This window comes from Athene noctua, chromosome 1, assembly GCF_965140245.1.
Source record: "Athene noctua chromosome 1, bAthNoc1.hap1.1, whole genome shotgun sequence".
NCBI lineage: Eukaryota > Metazoa > Chordata > Aves > Strigiformes > Strigidae > Athene > Athene noctua.
Window position 1 is genome coordinate 80254363 of NC_134037.1, and position 15294 is coordinate 80269656.

Below are 15294 nucleotides of genomic sequence, written 5' to 3' on the forward strand. Positions count from 1 at the left end.
CTAGAAATAAATAAAAAAACCTGTTGCTTCAGACCCTACAACAGATATATTCAACCACACTAAGTGATTAAGTAGAATATCAAGTGGGAAAACCTAATCAACAAAACCAGAACTGTATTTTGGTCAAACTGACAGCACTAAGTGCAGTACTATCAAAACAAATTATTATTCTCTGGAAGCTAATAGCCACACATCCTTTGTTAGTGCTTGCCATAGGTTATATAAAAAAATACATGAGAAAACTAACTCTTCTCAACCTGGGGAAGCAGAGATGCTCCCATGTTACATCTCTTCTCTTTTTTTTCCTCTAGTTTTGTTAATATGAAATGGCCACATCTTCTCTTAGGCATTCACATATACCTGTGTTTTTTAAATAATTTAGCAGAATAGCTCTGGAACAAATTAAGCATAGGCACTATGAAAACTATTAACACTTCTAACTGGTCTTTATTGCTGCTGTGGAAACCTGAATAGAAGAATTCCCCAATATTGTAGAGCAATTAGTTTCTTTGCTTTAAAAAAACAGCATCCGTCATCTGTATTTGAAATAGCAGCTGAACTTCCGCAATGACAATCATGCCAAAACAAGTTCTCCTAGAACACACTTCTTGGCTAAGGATAGGTCTGAAAACTTTGGTTATTAAACAGAGCAAGTTTTAGAAACTTAAGCTCAGAACTTAAATCCAAGGAAAACCATTTTCAGTATCTATCCAGCTTCAGGGATACCTCCCCTTTTTTTGATCCTAGTTATGCTGCTCTGTGCCATTCAGCACTGTGCCTCTAAAGCTGCCTCTACTGCCAAGATGGCCAAGCCATTGCCCAGGTCCTGGCATTTCACAAAACCTCAGTAGTATCTAAGTGACCAACCAGCTGCAATGTAGCCATTATATGAAATTCAGCACTGAAATGAACATCCTTAACCATTCTTTTGCCAAAACATTGAAAGGAAGGAAAAAAGTTTATTTCCTCATATAATGCAATAGGAATCTGAGCTGCTACCACAGCAGGGTGTGATCCAGGGCATGGTTCCCCCATGGTCCATCAGTATTCAAGCTCAGATTTTGCCAAGTGCAACAGACACCAAAAGGATGGACAGCACTGATACAGACCCAGCTGGGATGCTGTCTGTAAAGGAATTTAAAATCACTAGAACTGAGAAAATAGAAGGGGAAAAAAAAAAAGATATAAGTGTACAGTGTAACAGTTGGTGTAATTAATGCCATAGGGATGATTCTAATTTTTTGTTATAGGTCCCAGATTTATTTCTGATTTTGTCACTACTATATCACAAGTCTAAGTGATTTATTTAAAGCAAGATTGCAAAGTTTTTAAGTGCAATGAATGTAATTTAAGTTTCCCTCTTTTTTCGTGCTGACACATTAATAAACGTAAAGCTTTTCTTAGGCATGACACCCACTCCTCCAGTTAATGGAGATGCCTCATTTTACCAGGCACCTAAGGGAAGAATAAGACATCAAAACCAGTACATAATAAAAAGAAAATTCACACTCATTAGAAGATAAACTATTCTGCTCTGCACTTATGAAAGAACTGTCAGAGATTTCTTTTTAAAGCATAACTTACCTTTGAGTGAACTGATCTGAAGCACAGCAGCAACATAATGCCACAGAAAAACAACCCAGAAACCAATAGTGCAGCTTTGCAGGCTTCATTTTGTTAATCAAATAGCTGTAAAAGCGTTAAAAGAAGAAATCTGTTACTTATCCAATCCACGAAATTGCAAGTCTTAAAATGCAGAAAACCACAACTATCTCAGAAACAGCAAGCGATATCAACTCTGGACTAGATTTACAGCCATTGGTAAATGAGGATCTCTTTCAAGGCTGTGCCTGATTCCCCAGCTTGTATGCTAATTTTCGTAAACTAATGGCATCAAGGATGAGATTACGGTTTCTTGACGTGTTTTTTTAGCTTGCACACAGTACCAACAGAGCCACTTTCCAATACAGATATATAAATCTTCTATGCAACCATACTTTATGTAATTTAAGACTCTACTTGTGGTCAGCTCAAATGCTTAAAGAGATTCATTAAAGAAACTTTGAACTTAACATTAAACATTTGTGTTGGATTGACCAAGGCTAATATTAGAAACTCACTGGAAGTGAAGCATGATGTCCAAGGATGAAATTCTCTCTAAATGCCAGTTGACTACTAAAATGATGTTAAAAAAATTGCTGCTAAAACCAAATTAGTTTCTGTTCTTGTTATAAACCCAAGACAGCCTCTACGAAACCATGCATGATCTGCCCACTACCTCATGAACCCTAGAAATCAGGAGAGAAGAAACAACAAATCAACTTAACTTTCACCAGCAGGAGGACTTTCGCTTGACACAGGTCAAAAACCCCCAGCTGCCTCCTGCATCTGCCAGCCATTTCAAAGCATTTCACATGCTACCTCCTAGATGACAGAAATAGATGTACATGCATGTATTTACATGCGATTATTAACGCCTCACCCAACCTACTTTCCAACTTTCTCATTTTGAGAACCCTAAAAAAAGCAGAAAACACTGCATGTAACCTATGGGCCCCTTCTAAGATTGCTCATATCCTTTTTTTCTATGGTTTAAAATTAATCCTTTCTTATAACAGTCAAATAAAGCCTGTTTTGATACCAGTAAAAGACATTGCCGATTCAGCCATTACATCTAACCTCAGGAAATTTGGTGTAATTCTGATCCATGGCTCATTAGAAACAAGAGTCCATTTTCCCACCATTATGTTGTGGCTCTGGACCCAGCCTGCAGGCACCCTCCAAGCCCTGTACCCCGCAGTTCTGCAAATACTGCAGCAGAGCTGATGTACACATGAGTCAGCTTCACAGCTTGCAAAATGTGTTGAGATTTCAAAACCAGTGAGGGGTTTGGGCAACAACTGTAACAGTTAACCTGCTAGATTCATCACAAGGTTTTGCTAAATTGTGAAGTGACAGCCTTTAAGATATTAATCTATTTCATATGTTAATGTCTCTCTAATTTGTAATGATATATTATCAAGTTAAATGACTTGGCCTAATAGAAGATATTACTAGCTAAATATTAGTTGACAACTGTTAATTTTGTGATCTAGTTTCTTAAAAATGGCCTGAAGGCTCTTCACTCACCAGACAAGATGACCATAAAAAAAATTCAAGTGATTTGGAGCATCCTACCTATATAAAAAAAAAGCAATTTACAATGTAGAACTAATCTTCACCAAAAGCTAGCTAAAGATGTACACCGGGTATTAAAGAAATTGATATATTCACGGTGATACAACCAAAAAAAAAAAAAAAAAATCACAAATAACAAATTAACTGCCAGGTATCTAATTTCCCCAAGGGTGATCTCAAGTCTCATCACTTGAGCAGTAGGCATTAATGATGCAAGATTCAGCCTTATAGACCTGTTTTATGATTTCATCTACTGTTATTTTCAACTGACAACCAATCAAGCAAGACTTAATTTTTGGGCATGATGAACTGTCTACTCAAGATAAAGCATTGAGAGATATAAGAGGTCTTCATGCAAGATTCTGCCCTGCCTATAAAAAGCACATTTCTTCAGAGAGCAGAAAGTATCACTTAAAAGACAATAATGTTACACACCATCACCAGAAAAAGGCTGCACTGTACGAGGGTGTGGAAAAAAACATCTTAAGGAAGTAGATTATGAAATAAAAATAAGCCAGCAAGCATTATGGCATTTCTTTTGCAAACTGCTATGACTTAAGATGGCAGGCACAAAGAAACTTTTTTTCAGTGACTGAGTTACAAAAAAGCATAAAGGCAGTTATCTCCCTTTCTCCTTAAACTCTTAAATTTGATCAAATAATGACCAGAAACAGAGGGGGGTTTCAAAAAATGCTGCTATCAGAGCAATGGAATGTACTGGTTTATTCTGCATATTGCTCTGCACTCTGGAACTAAAGCATAGGGACAAGAGAGACAGCAGATCTGAAAACCCCCAATGTGTAACTTTTATATAACAAATTAATTTTTTTTCACTGATAAAAAATACATAAACTCTAAGGTTTTAGCTTGAAAGCCAATATTGCAACTATCATGACAGACTGTATGATTTACTCAAACTGACCTTTTATTAGTCTGTGACATTGATGGTGGGAGGTGAAAAGTGCATCAATCCCACCTGAAAAGCATCCGAATGATGCACAGCTAAGGAAATACACATCAAAATTAAAACTGTATTAACTACTAAGATGTATAAAGCACATTGAATTCTTACAAAAATTGCTTCTGTTTACTAAAAATTACACTAGATTACTAATTCCACAAATACAAGAAAGGAGATTAACAAACTTTACACCAATTCTACTCTATAAGAAGAAACAGGGACTTCATGTTATGAAAATTAGTTATAAAAAAGCCGTGATATCCCAAAAGACTTCATAATGAAGAAAACTTAAAAATGAAACATACACATACATAAAATAATTATTGAAACTAGAGTATCAACTCATTTGCGCTACAGATAAAATTCCAAAGAGTAAAAATAGCTTTGGGAATGACTCATGGTTCTACACCTAGACAGGAATGCACAACACTTGTGCGTGGGTTAGTAGCTGAGTCAGGACAAGGTCACTTTCAGATGTTTTCACTGTTCAATGCCAGTATCAAAATCACCTGTCCAAGCTTATCAAGGATTAAGGAGAATTTATAATAAATAGTGATTAAATCTTTCTTTAACACATTTACTAGCATTTCAATTCTGATATAACATTTGAGGGGGATGCCAACACAGCATAGCTTCTTTTGGACACTAGCAGTTATTTGTATGCTACTCCCTTATTTTCTTTTTTTGCTTTTAACAAACTAGCTCGACTAATAAACCCCACATTCACATAAAATTTCCTCGTTTACACTTGAGTTTGGGCATATAGACTTATAGAAGAGGATGTAGAAGAGCACTTAAGCACTAGCAAGAGGACTCCCACGGCTAACAGCATAGCACACATGCAGCTAAGTGTCAGCAACCACTGCCAGAGATAAGAATTAGGACAGCTACTCTGGCATCGAAAAACCACAAAAATCAACACCCAAGGTTTTGTTACCATCTCAAACAAGGCAGCACACACTACCTCTGCCATAGCAAGTTAGCACCGAGTTACAAAACTGTACACCAAAAGCATTAGTTTAATTTGTAACAACACTCAGCTCTGGCAACTTTTACCTCCAGAGACTGCTCCCATTTTACCATTCATCCCAAACCCGAGTGCTGGCCTAAGTAATTTGAAAAAGCGCTTTAAAGATTTTTCAGAGGTACTACTCACGTCCACTGACACAGCAAGGTTTTTAGCAGAACTTCCTCACCGCTCCTCTCAAAAAGTACAGTTCAAAGTGATTTGCGGAAACTGACTCTACAACTCGGAGATTTATAAAGCAGGTATGTTTACTCCGGTGCCGGAGTGCAAAGAGGATTTCTCCACAAAGCTTGCACACCCACCACACATTTTACCAGAAACTTATAGAGTGTGCATATACATGCTCATTGGATTACATAATACAAATACACATGTGCAGAAGTAAGGATGGGTTAGTTCAGAAGACTGGTGTCAGCAGTTTGTTATCATTGTGCCTGCACATTGCCTCCTGGTGGTCGTCTTCGCGGTTCTTTTGGAGGAAGGCTCACAGTCCTCCTCACCTTGTACTTTTCCTCGGCACACGTGCAGATTCTCTTAGCCAATTTCTTGAACAAGACGGGTTCCAGCTAGTTTATCACCTCTATCTTATCTAAAAGCACGAGTGTATTAGTTTCTACTGCCCATATATGGCTATCTATCCACTATAAAGACTCAACTGGTTAGAACGCATCTGCTTTCCAAGGACATGTCTCTTATTTTTGCCCAACATAGTAGTTCTAGACAGTCAGGGCAAGCAGGATTATTAAGCAATATTCAGAAATCATAATATAAGTTGCTATAAGTTAATAAATTGCAAAGCAGGTGATCATTTCCTTGTATCAAAAGCAGAACGTGCGCAGCAGTGGATTTAGGGCAAACTGGCAGGAGCTCAGGGCTGTGCTCAGCCCTTCCACTGGCTTCCTGGTAAAGTCTTGGGGAAGACTGCACCTTGCTTTCTCCACACATGAACTAACATGCTGCTTTACTTTCAGCACACTGTTGTAAGGTTTAACCTCCTGACACCATAAAGCGGTTGCTTCAGATAAATAATAATCACATTTTATTACATAGGTGTTTTCATAAATTGTAAAGAATGCAAAACAGGAGAGAACCCAAAGCAGGATGCCTGCAAGACTCAGAAGGATGCCAACGCTGCTGACAAGCGTACAAAGAACTTCAAACAGTTTTCCCAACTCTGAAAACTCTGCAATTTCTTTAGCTGACTTTCCATTTGCTCCACTGGAAATTTAAGGCATAAGAAATCAAACCTGATACGATTTGAGCCCTTACCGTTACCAGTCCTGCAAATCCCACCTAACTTGGTGCAAAGCGGCAATCTCACCGGAGGCACCAGGCCGAGGAACTCGCAGAGAAACCTCGGGCAGGCCGAAGGCTAGCTGTCCCCTGCCGCCACACGCAGGGCAAGAGGTAGGAAGAGGCAGCCGCAGGGACGCCGGAGCCGAGAGCCTTTCAGACCCGACCTCCGCTGCCTCACCCCAGTCCTCCTCTCGCCCCCGCCCGCAGCTTGGCCCGGCCCGGGACCCGCCGGCCCGCGTTACCTTCCGCCCGCTCCCCCGGCCCTGCCGCGCAGGAGCTCCCCGCAGCCCGGCCTGTCCCAGGGACGCGCTCCCAGCAGGGCCGGCCTCGCACAGCGCCGCCTCGGCCGAGGCTGCGGGCGGGAGCAGCGCCGCGACCCCGCCGCCGCCCCGTGTGGCAGGCCCGCCCCGCTTACCCGGGCCCCAACGAGGCCGCACGGGGCCGGCCCCGCCTCCCGCCAGCAGCTGCTGCCCGGTGCTGCCCCGCGGCCCGCCCGCTGCCTCGCCGCCGCCTCGGCACGCCCGCCCCAGGGGCTCGGGACGGGGGTAGCGCTGCTCGGCTTCCCCGCGGCCTGGCGCCGCTGGAGCCGGGCGGCCCGGGGAGCGCGCCCGTGTGTGCGCGGATAAGGCGCGGAGGAGACCGTTTATATGCATGTTTTCGCTTATCCTACTGTTTTGGCTGGTTCTTCTTAACCTACCCTAGGTTTGAATTACTTGGATTTCCTCCTGGAAACGCGTGCAGCACAAAGGTCTTCAGGAGTGCAACAAGAAAGCTCCGTACTTTTAAGTTGCCTGCTCAAATAGCAAATAGGAGGCTACTGACTAAAGCAAGCCCTGCAAGGGGAACAGAAGAACGCTGACACATGCGTCTCTGGTGTGCTTCTCCAAACAATGAGGGAAGTTTGAATTAGTAACGCTCGTGTTTGGAAACAATAAGCAGTTTCTGAGGAAGGAACCCAAAGGATGAGTCACAAGTATCCCAGGTGGGACTTGGGTCACGTTTTCTCAGCGCTACAGTAAATCATGAAACATGATTCCAACCCCTCTTTCTCTGCTGATGTGTGAATCACAAAGTGCGATTATTAATTACTATTATACAGTTTTGAACTAGGGGGGATATGTCACAACCATCCTCCATTAACACACTCGAGAAATATGTGGGCAGATCTACTTCCCCAAGTAAAACATTTGTTTTGAACAGATTAATTACAGTCTGTGTAATAAGGTTTTTGTTCAAAGTCACAGTCTTAGTCAGTGGCAAAATTTTTTTAGTTATGTTTACACATTTACACAGTAAGAAGGAGGATGAGGTGAAACTAATCTCTTTGCCCACTGTTCTATGGAAACATGAAAATGTCATGCTGGATGGAACAAGTGATCCATCTGCTGTTGTCTCTGACAGTGTCTGAGATGTATCAAAAGTTTCAGAAATTTTGTCAAAGATTTAAAAATAGTACTGAAGCTCTCCAGATCCTTGTATTCAGCGCCGGTCCTTCCCTTCCTGCTGCTGAGGGCATCACTGCTCTATCTGGCACCGCAGTCTTTGTCACTGCCCATGACGGGTCAGTAGACACAGACACCAAGTTATTCAGCCTCAGCCTCAGATTTTATCTTTGTCTGCAGACTAGGGATGAAAAGAGTGGGCTGTGTTCCACGTACAATCTAGCTTGCAAGGTCTTGTGCTCCAGTGTCTGTCCTGGTTTGACGCTGAGAAATTAACACTTCGCACTTTGTGAAAACTAAGCCCAAAGACAAGTTTCCCATTAAGGTGGCCTTAAAGAGAGATCCACAGCTACTCTAAAATAATGTAGGCGCTTAAGGTATTAGGACAAGGAAGCCATATTTTTATGTCACAATATCATTACAAAATAATGCATGTTGATGGATGCTATTACTGAAGAGAGTGGAGAGTGTTTTTGAGAAATATAGACAACAGAGAGCTACGTTGGATAACCATCTCCTTAAGACTTTCCATTTTATGTTTGTCTATGTACTGGGGACAAGAAAATTGTTAATAAATCAAACATTGTGTCAGATGCAGATGCTGGCACCTATAATGAGAAAGTTAAGTTCTTGTTTCAGTGTTTTCAACCCTTTTATGTTAAGATTAGAAAATGTTCCACTCTTAACAAGTACATTACTTCAGTAATGTGAACAGCTGTTGTTGCAACCTGTTTGAAGAACAAAACCAATCATGATAAGGCTGCTTTCTCAAATAATCATTTGTAAAACAAAACCACATCCATCTTTCATCAATAGTTGGCAGACAGGCCATCTTAATACAATTCAGAATTATTGGGGATTGTTGACAAACATATGTAAATACCCAGGTTTGTACGATGTAAAGTCGTGCCAAGACTTCATTTAATAATTAATGACTGGAATTTAGTATTTCTTCTATGTTCTGACAGTTGGTTATATTACAAGACTTAGACAGTTCAGTCACTTTGAGCTGTACTTTATGTCACCGGTAGCCTCCACCGACTTCAGTGGAATTATGCACAACATAAGAGACTATTCATTAAGAGTAAGGCAGAAAGAATTTACCACGTAAGTCATAATGAAAGGACAAGAAATTATTATGCATGAATACCTGTACAGAGGCTATGGAAGCTGTTGGGACCTTTGACTTTTCCTGAAGTGCGGCAGCAGCCTCACTCAGATACAAGATCTGCTGTAGCCATTCCCCCAGTGGACAGGTTGGCCATCCAGTCTGAAACTCGGTACCTGACCCATATCCGTGTCCAGCATTATGGAAATGTGGCTCCACAGATTTACACACACTCAAATCCTAGGACATGAGCACATACTAACAAGCTCAGAATACTCTTCTAAACTGGGATATAACTAAAAAGTACAGAAGTGTTTTCCTGAACTAGAGCCTCAATCACCAACTTAAGAGTGAAACTGGATTTTTAATACTCTATGTAATGAATTCTGAGAACAGATTGGTGTCCTAAATCTGAGAAGCATTCTAGTGACAAATAATAGACCTTATTTGGGGAATTTCTCGTTAAAGTTACTGTGATCTTTCATTTCTGTATTTTTTCTCCTGCTCATTCCCTATTAACACTCATGGTGTTATGGCTAGAAATTGCTGGGAAATTGAGGAAATGTCAGAACACTTGAAGTTTCTTTTAGAGTTTTCATGAAAATAAGATTTTCCTCAAAAATTTCTGAACAAATCTAGTTGTATCTTAGATTTTTATATGCTTAGATGCTGAAATGTGTTGCCTGAAAAAAAACGCAACCCAAAATGAGGTTGGCATGATTCATCTTCTTTAAAGATTTTATATGAAACACTTCAGAATAATACATTTTTCCAGCTTCCAGCAGCTTACATTCACATTGGGATTTAAGAATTAAGATAGAGACTTTCCAATTTTGTCTCCCTAACACAATGCTTTGATTATTCCCACTGCACAAATAGAAGCAAATCTAGCTAGACCTTATTCTTAATTGTGTGTTGGTAAGACCCTTACAATACTCTGATCAGATGCACAAATTTTGTAATGTATGTATATTCCTGTTTTAAGTCCTTGGTCCATGCATGATTTTGAAAGCTTGAGTTTGATTTAAATTGTGTTAAGAGTCTGTAGCCATGCCACCACAGCATTTTTGTTGTTGTTTTGAATAATGCAGTGTTAATTTCACAGAATCTTTTTAAAGCTATACTGGGTTTCCCATGAAAACCACTTTTTCTTCTTTCTGTGGTAACATTAGTCACATTTGCATTGCTGTACAAACAGTAAAAATAATTTTCGTTTATCTTTTGTAATGAATTTCTATGAGCTCCATAAAAGTAGACTTGGGAATTACATTCAGAATGGCAACATTTCCTTAAAACATGAGAGAGTTTGACATGGTGCATTTTGCACTGGATAGGAAGTTGGACTATTAGAATGCTTTGCTGCCCTCTAGGTGATGAATAATTAGCAAGGTAATACTCTGGTATTTTGCAGAGCTCAAAAAGCTGAAGACTGGATTCGAGATGTTCTACACGTATTTGAGAGCAGGAGGGCACTGTTACTGAAATGATGAAATTAATTTTACAAATTATAAACTATCTTACAAGTCTACTGATTTTTTTCCTTTGCTTTGCAATCTCAAGTATTTTGTCAAGTAGGTTTTGTCTTTCTATCAAGTTTGGAGATCTAGTGGGCAAATAAAAATGGTAACAGTAATATCAGACATTGCTTCTGCATTTATGATTTGTTTGATAGGTTTTTGAAAAATTAGATGGAAACTATTACTGTCTTGCTTGAGAAGAGCAGTGTTGTGGGTTTACTTTAACACAACGTTGTACTGAAGTGGAACACTGCTAATGTTCCCAAACTTCAGGACTTCCAAATGCAGTGCCATATTCTTGGAGCGGCTCTGGAAGGGGGCTCAGACGTCCCGCAGTACCTCCGGCGGGTTCAGATGATCAGGGCGGTGTCAGTGCCACCTGCCCTCCCGGGCTTAGCCCAGTCCTTAGGGCATCCCTGGAGAATCAGTGCCACCTACTGCGTGGTTTCGAAAATCAGTTTCCAGCGACGTCTTACTCCGCCTGGGAGGTGTCCTCGCTCACTTTGAATACTCGCAGCTTCTGAAATTCTTTATCATATATTTGAGTTCAATAAAAATCATAGAAGGTTCGGCGTGGAAAAAAAAAAAAAAAGAAAAAAAAGAAAAAAAAAAGGCCTGAAAGCAGCACGTAGTGCTTCAAATTAAGCATTACAACTTACAAGGCTTTATGTATTTTTTTTTAAGAGACAAAAATCTTCTATCCTTCCCTGTTAAGGAACATCCTTACAAAATCCTTTCCTTTTAAGGAAAATCCTTACAAAGCAAGGCTTCTAGAAGCCTTTTCAATGCTCTTCGATGGCAGGTGCCTCTGTGCGCGGCGGAGCAGGTGGGCTCAGCAGCGGAAGCCTCTCCCGCCAACACCGTGAGGCAGTTGCTCCCTCAAAGGCCGGGGACAGCGTTTTCCTCGCTGCTGGCGGTTGCTGGCTCCTTAAACCCGTTTCGGTGCCCTCCCCCCCGCCGCTGCAGGGGGAGAGCACGAACCCAGAGCAGCTGCGGCCGCCGGCTGCGAGGGGGCTGGGTTCAGCGTTTGTGGGGCCCGGTGGCGGCGGGGAGCGCCAGGCAAGGCTGAGGGGCGGCTTACGGGGGCCAGCGCGTCGCGGCACCGCCAAAGGCGGGCAGGCGGGCGCGCAGTTCAGCCGTTAACGCCAACCCCCGCTTCAAACTTCCCGCTCGCGGCGCCGGTGGCCGCGCTGCCTATTCGCCGCCGCCGTTTCCAGGCGCGGCGGGGGGCAGAGGCGCTGGGCGGCCCGCGGACTCCCTCCGTCCCCTTTCGGAGCAGCACTGAGGGTGGCCGCCGGCCCGCCGCGCCCCGGTTCCTCGGGTCCGCCGCTGGGCCGGTGCCTCCGCCAGCAGCGGCAGCGAATCTGCCGGGCTCGTCCGCCCGCTAGCGCAGTTTGGGCGGTTGTCAGGGAGAAACAAGATGGCGGCCGCAGCGACGGAGGAGGACACGGAGCTGCGGGACCTGCTGGTGCAGACGCTGGAGAGCAGCGGGGTGCTCAATAAGATTAAGGTGGGGGGAAGGGGAGCCTCTCGCCCGCGCACGCCTCGCCCAGTGGGGAGGGGGAGCGCGGGCCGGCGCCGGTGGCGGTTAACGGCTCCGCGGGGCGGGGGGGTACTGAGGCTTCACGGGCTTCGCCCCCTCTCGCTGCCGCTCCCAGCCCGTGCTCCCGTCCGGGGCCCTCGCTCGGCGTCACGGCCTGGCGGTGGCGCCTGCTCTCCCCGCGGGGCTCCCCGGCCGCTCGGCCCAGGGCTCGGCGGGGAGCCGTGTCCAGCGCCCGCCTTGCGCCGTAGAGATGGTACGTGCTCGCCGCGGAGGCGAGGCCCGAGGCCCGGCCGCTGCCTGGGGTCTGCCGGGCGGCCGCAGGAGCTGCGAGCTTGCCCAGGCGGGGAGAGGGAGGGGAGCTCTCGGCCGCCGCAGGGAGCCCGGCGCCCGGCTGTGCGGCTTCGCCCTCGTAGATACCGTGTGGCCGCAGGAGCTCTCTCGCTGCTGCTAAATCCGCCGGAAAAGTCAGCCGCCGGGTGGTGTGGGACAAGGTGGATAGAATTTCTGTCTCGGTACGAAAAGCCCCTGTTGAAAATTTCAAGCAGGAGTTTTTGAGGGTTGCTGTTTAAACGTTGTTCTTCTTGAGCGCGGGTTGCTTGAAGTGTGGCTTGGAGGCTTGCTAAACCTGGAAGCTCTCTGGGGACGCTGCCTGCCTACAGGGGACAAATAATGCTATGCTAAGGACAATATATTGGAGATAGTGTGGTAGTGGAGTGTACGCTATTTCCAAGCCTGTATTGTAGCTTCAGCTCGTGTCAAAGGATATGAAAATTGGTTCTTTGGGTTCTTGTTCAAGTTAAAATCGATAATTATTGTGCACAGCAAAGAGACATACTGATACAGAAGCATAAGAACTGCTGGAATCCCTTACGAGGTAAAGGAGAAATGAAGTTTGGATTTCAGATAAAGTACAGTGGCGTTTATCCACGCTGTTCTCTTTTAATCCTTCAAGAGGTGAATGATCGCTGCTGATATTTCAGGAACAATTCAGTAGCTTAAGTGATTAATGGAAGTGAGAGCATCTTTGTGCATGTACTTTGAAGTTCACTGGATTTTGAGACAGTTGTCATAATTTTCAACAAAACAATGTTATTAAAAATGCATTGTTCTTGCATTTCAAATGGATAATATAATAATAAGTAAATGAAGGTTCTAGCTGATGTAACTGTGTTTTGAGGAGGGAGACACTTTTCTAGGTAAGTGTCAAATAGGCCTTTTGGGACTCATATAGTGTTAACCACTGAAATGATAACTGAAAAAAGTCACCGACCAATTAGGTCATATGGAGCATGTGAGCTGCAGTTTCCTGCCTTTGTGTAGTCTGCAAGTTTTTGTACTATGGTTGCCAGTTTTTTGAATTTTATGTAAATATCTTCATTGTAGTCCTCACTATTGTGTAATGCTAAAAGTGTGTAGTATTCAATCTGGTGTAAGGTACCCTTGAGGCAAACTAGCAAATGACTTAAAATACGAACTGCATCCTATTTACAAGGTTATGTCTCTTTAATACTAGAAGTTACTTTCAATAATTGGTATGCTTATGGTTAAGGCTGTTCATCTGATGAATTCATGGTGTTTTTTTCTAAGCTGTAAATCTTAATTGGCACACAAGTTTGATGACTGTTAATTGAAAGTATTAATGACTTACAGGATTTATTCTGCTAGTACCTGACAAAAAGCCTAGTGTCTTCTAGAAGAATTAAGGATGAACAAGTCTTCTTAAATCATTAGCTTTTAACTGAGTTTAGATTATACCATGCATTAAAAAAAATTACCATCATCCTTTCATTAATATAAATTAAACATAGCTGTGATCAATAGTGATTATCTATTCCATGGAAGTATTTTTTTATTATGTGGTAGAACTGAATGGACATTTACATGTTATCAAAACAGTTGTTTAAATTTCAGAATGAGTACTGACCTTTTTTTCAAGATGGATGAGGCTAGAAAGCTAACTATAATACTGTATCTGAGATCTATTGAAGTAGATAAGTTAAAGAGAAAAATGTATGATCAATGTATAGCTGAGTTGGTATGAAGCACTGTACAGCTCTGGAAGGATTAGAATTCAAGGGAATTATTTCAGTAGATAGAAGGTATCAGGCTGTCACCTAATACATTTTGTAACATAATGACTGAGTAATTTTTAGGAAGAAACTTATGATGCCTTTGTTCTCTAATAAAACATCATTTTATAATGGGTTGCAGTTTATTAATTCTTATTTTGAGATTAATTTCGTGGGCTCATTGGTGTTGATGTAATTATTTAGCTGAAAAAAGGTGTTACTTGTATGACATTTAAAAAATCTGTTCACGATTTTTCTATTTACTCTAGACTTTGAGCACTGGAGTATTTAATGAAGTCATATTGTGAAGACTGGAAGATGTGTAAATATATTTGCCACTTGCAGTGAGAATTCCCTGGCTTCTCTAAGCAGCAGTGTGTAAACATACAGAGTATAACTGTGGATGTTTGTATTTTAGTGAAAATTATCCCTGATACAGTGTGATGCATGCTGTACAAGTAGAGATGTTCTGTCTTGAAGAGAATGTGATCTTTCTGTCTCTTAGGGAAGCTGACATCATCAGAGCAAGAAGAGCCATTATGCTTCTTACTATGTTCCTTTGATATTTTGTTTTGGTTTGCCGCTTTTAATCTCTTTTCTTTGGGAAAATTAAATTTATGCCACCTGATTTTTGCATCTCTGGAACTTGCTATTGCTACAAATGTGAGGGAGATTAGCATCACTAATATCATATAACTATTAATGCTTTTGGCCAACTGATGCTGCTGTTGCTAATTTCTTGCTAATTGGGTTCAAAACCTAGACAGCTGAGGTACTGGCAAATAATGTGGTGCTAGAATAAAAATACTGTTTTTAAAATGGACTGTTAACTTCATATGCATAGGTCAGTTAAAATTCTTACTTGCTTTTTGCATCTTCATTCTATGTATTATAATGAACATTGCTTTTAAATGTCTCTGAATTATTAATTGTCATGATGAGTATGCCGCACAAATCCAGTGTTATCTCCTGTTTTCTGGATGTTGTGTTTTGGTTGATTTTTTTTTTTTTTTAAAAGCAGTTCATATCAGAAAATCATTGAAAAATTATTCCAAACAATGTAACATCTATTTCTCACCTTTATAAATAAAGTAAAATATAACCATTTATAATGATTTCAAATTAACCATTAAATGTCAGTATGGTGGTATTAA

General features: G+C 41.9%; 2 protein-coding genes across 7 annotated transcripts in view; one reads left to right on the forward strand and one right to left on the reverse strand.

Moving 5' to 3' along the window:
• RNASET2 (ribonuclease T2) overlaps nt 1–6962 on the reverse strand; it is a 30478-nt gene extending 23516 nt beyond the window's left edge. For 2 of the 4 annotated variants that reach the window (XM_074896653.1, XM_074896655.1), the window contains exons 1-2: nt 6704–6862; nt 1585–1689 (exon numbers count right to left, since the gene is read on the reverse strand). In XM_074896653.1, the coding sequence (XP_074752754.1) occupies nt 1585–1673 (89 nt within the window). In that variant the 5' untranslated portion in view covers nt 1674–1689; nt 6704–6862. The other 2 variants (XM_074896656.1, XM_074896654.1) reach the window with 2 other exon arrangements.
• Nucleotides 6963–11775: 4813 nt separating this feature from the next.
• The window catches only part of CEP43 (centrosomal protein 43), a 28333-nt gene continuing 24814 nt past the window's right edge, over nt 11776–15294 (forward strand). For all 3 annotated transcript variants that reach the window (XM_074896657.1, XM_074896658.1, XM_074896659.1), the window contains exon 1: nt 11776–12038. In XM_074896657.1, the coding sequence (XP_074752758.1) occupies nt 11949–12038 (90 nt within the window). In that variant the 5' untranslated portion in view covers nt 11776–11948. The remainder of the gene's footprint in view (nt 12039–15294) is intronic.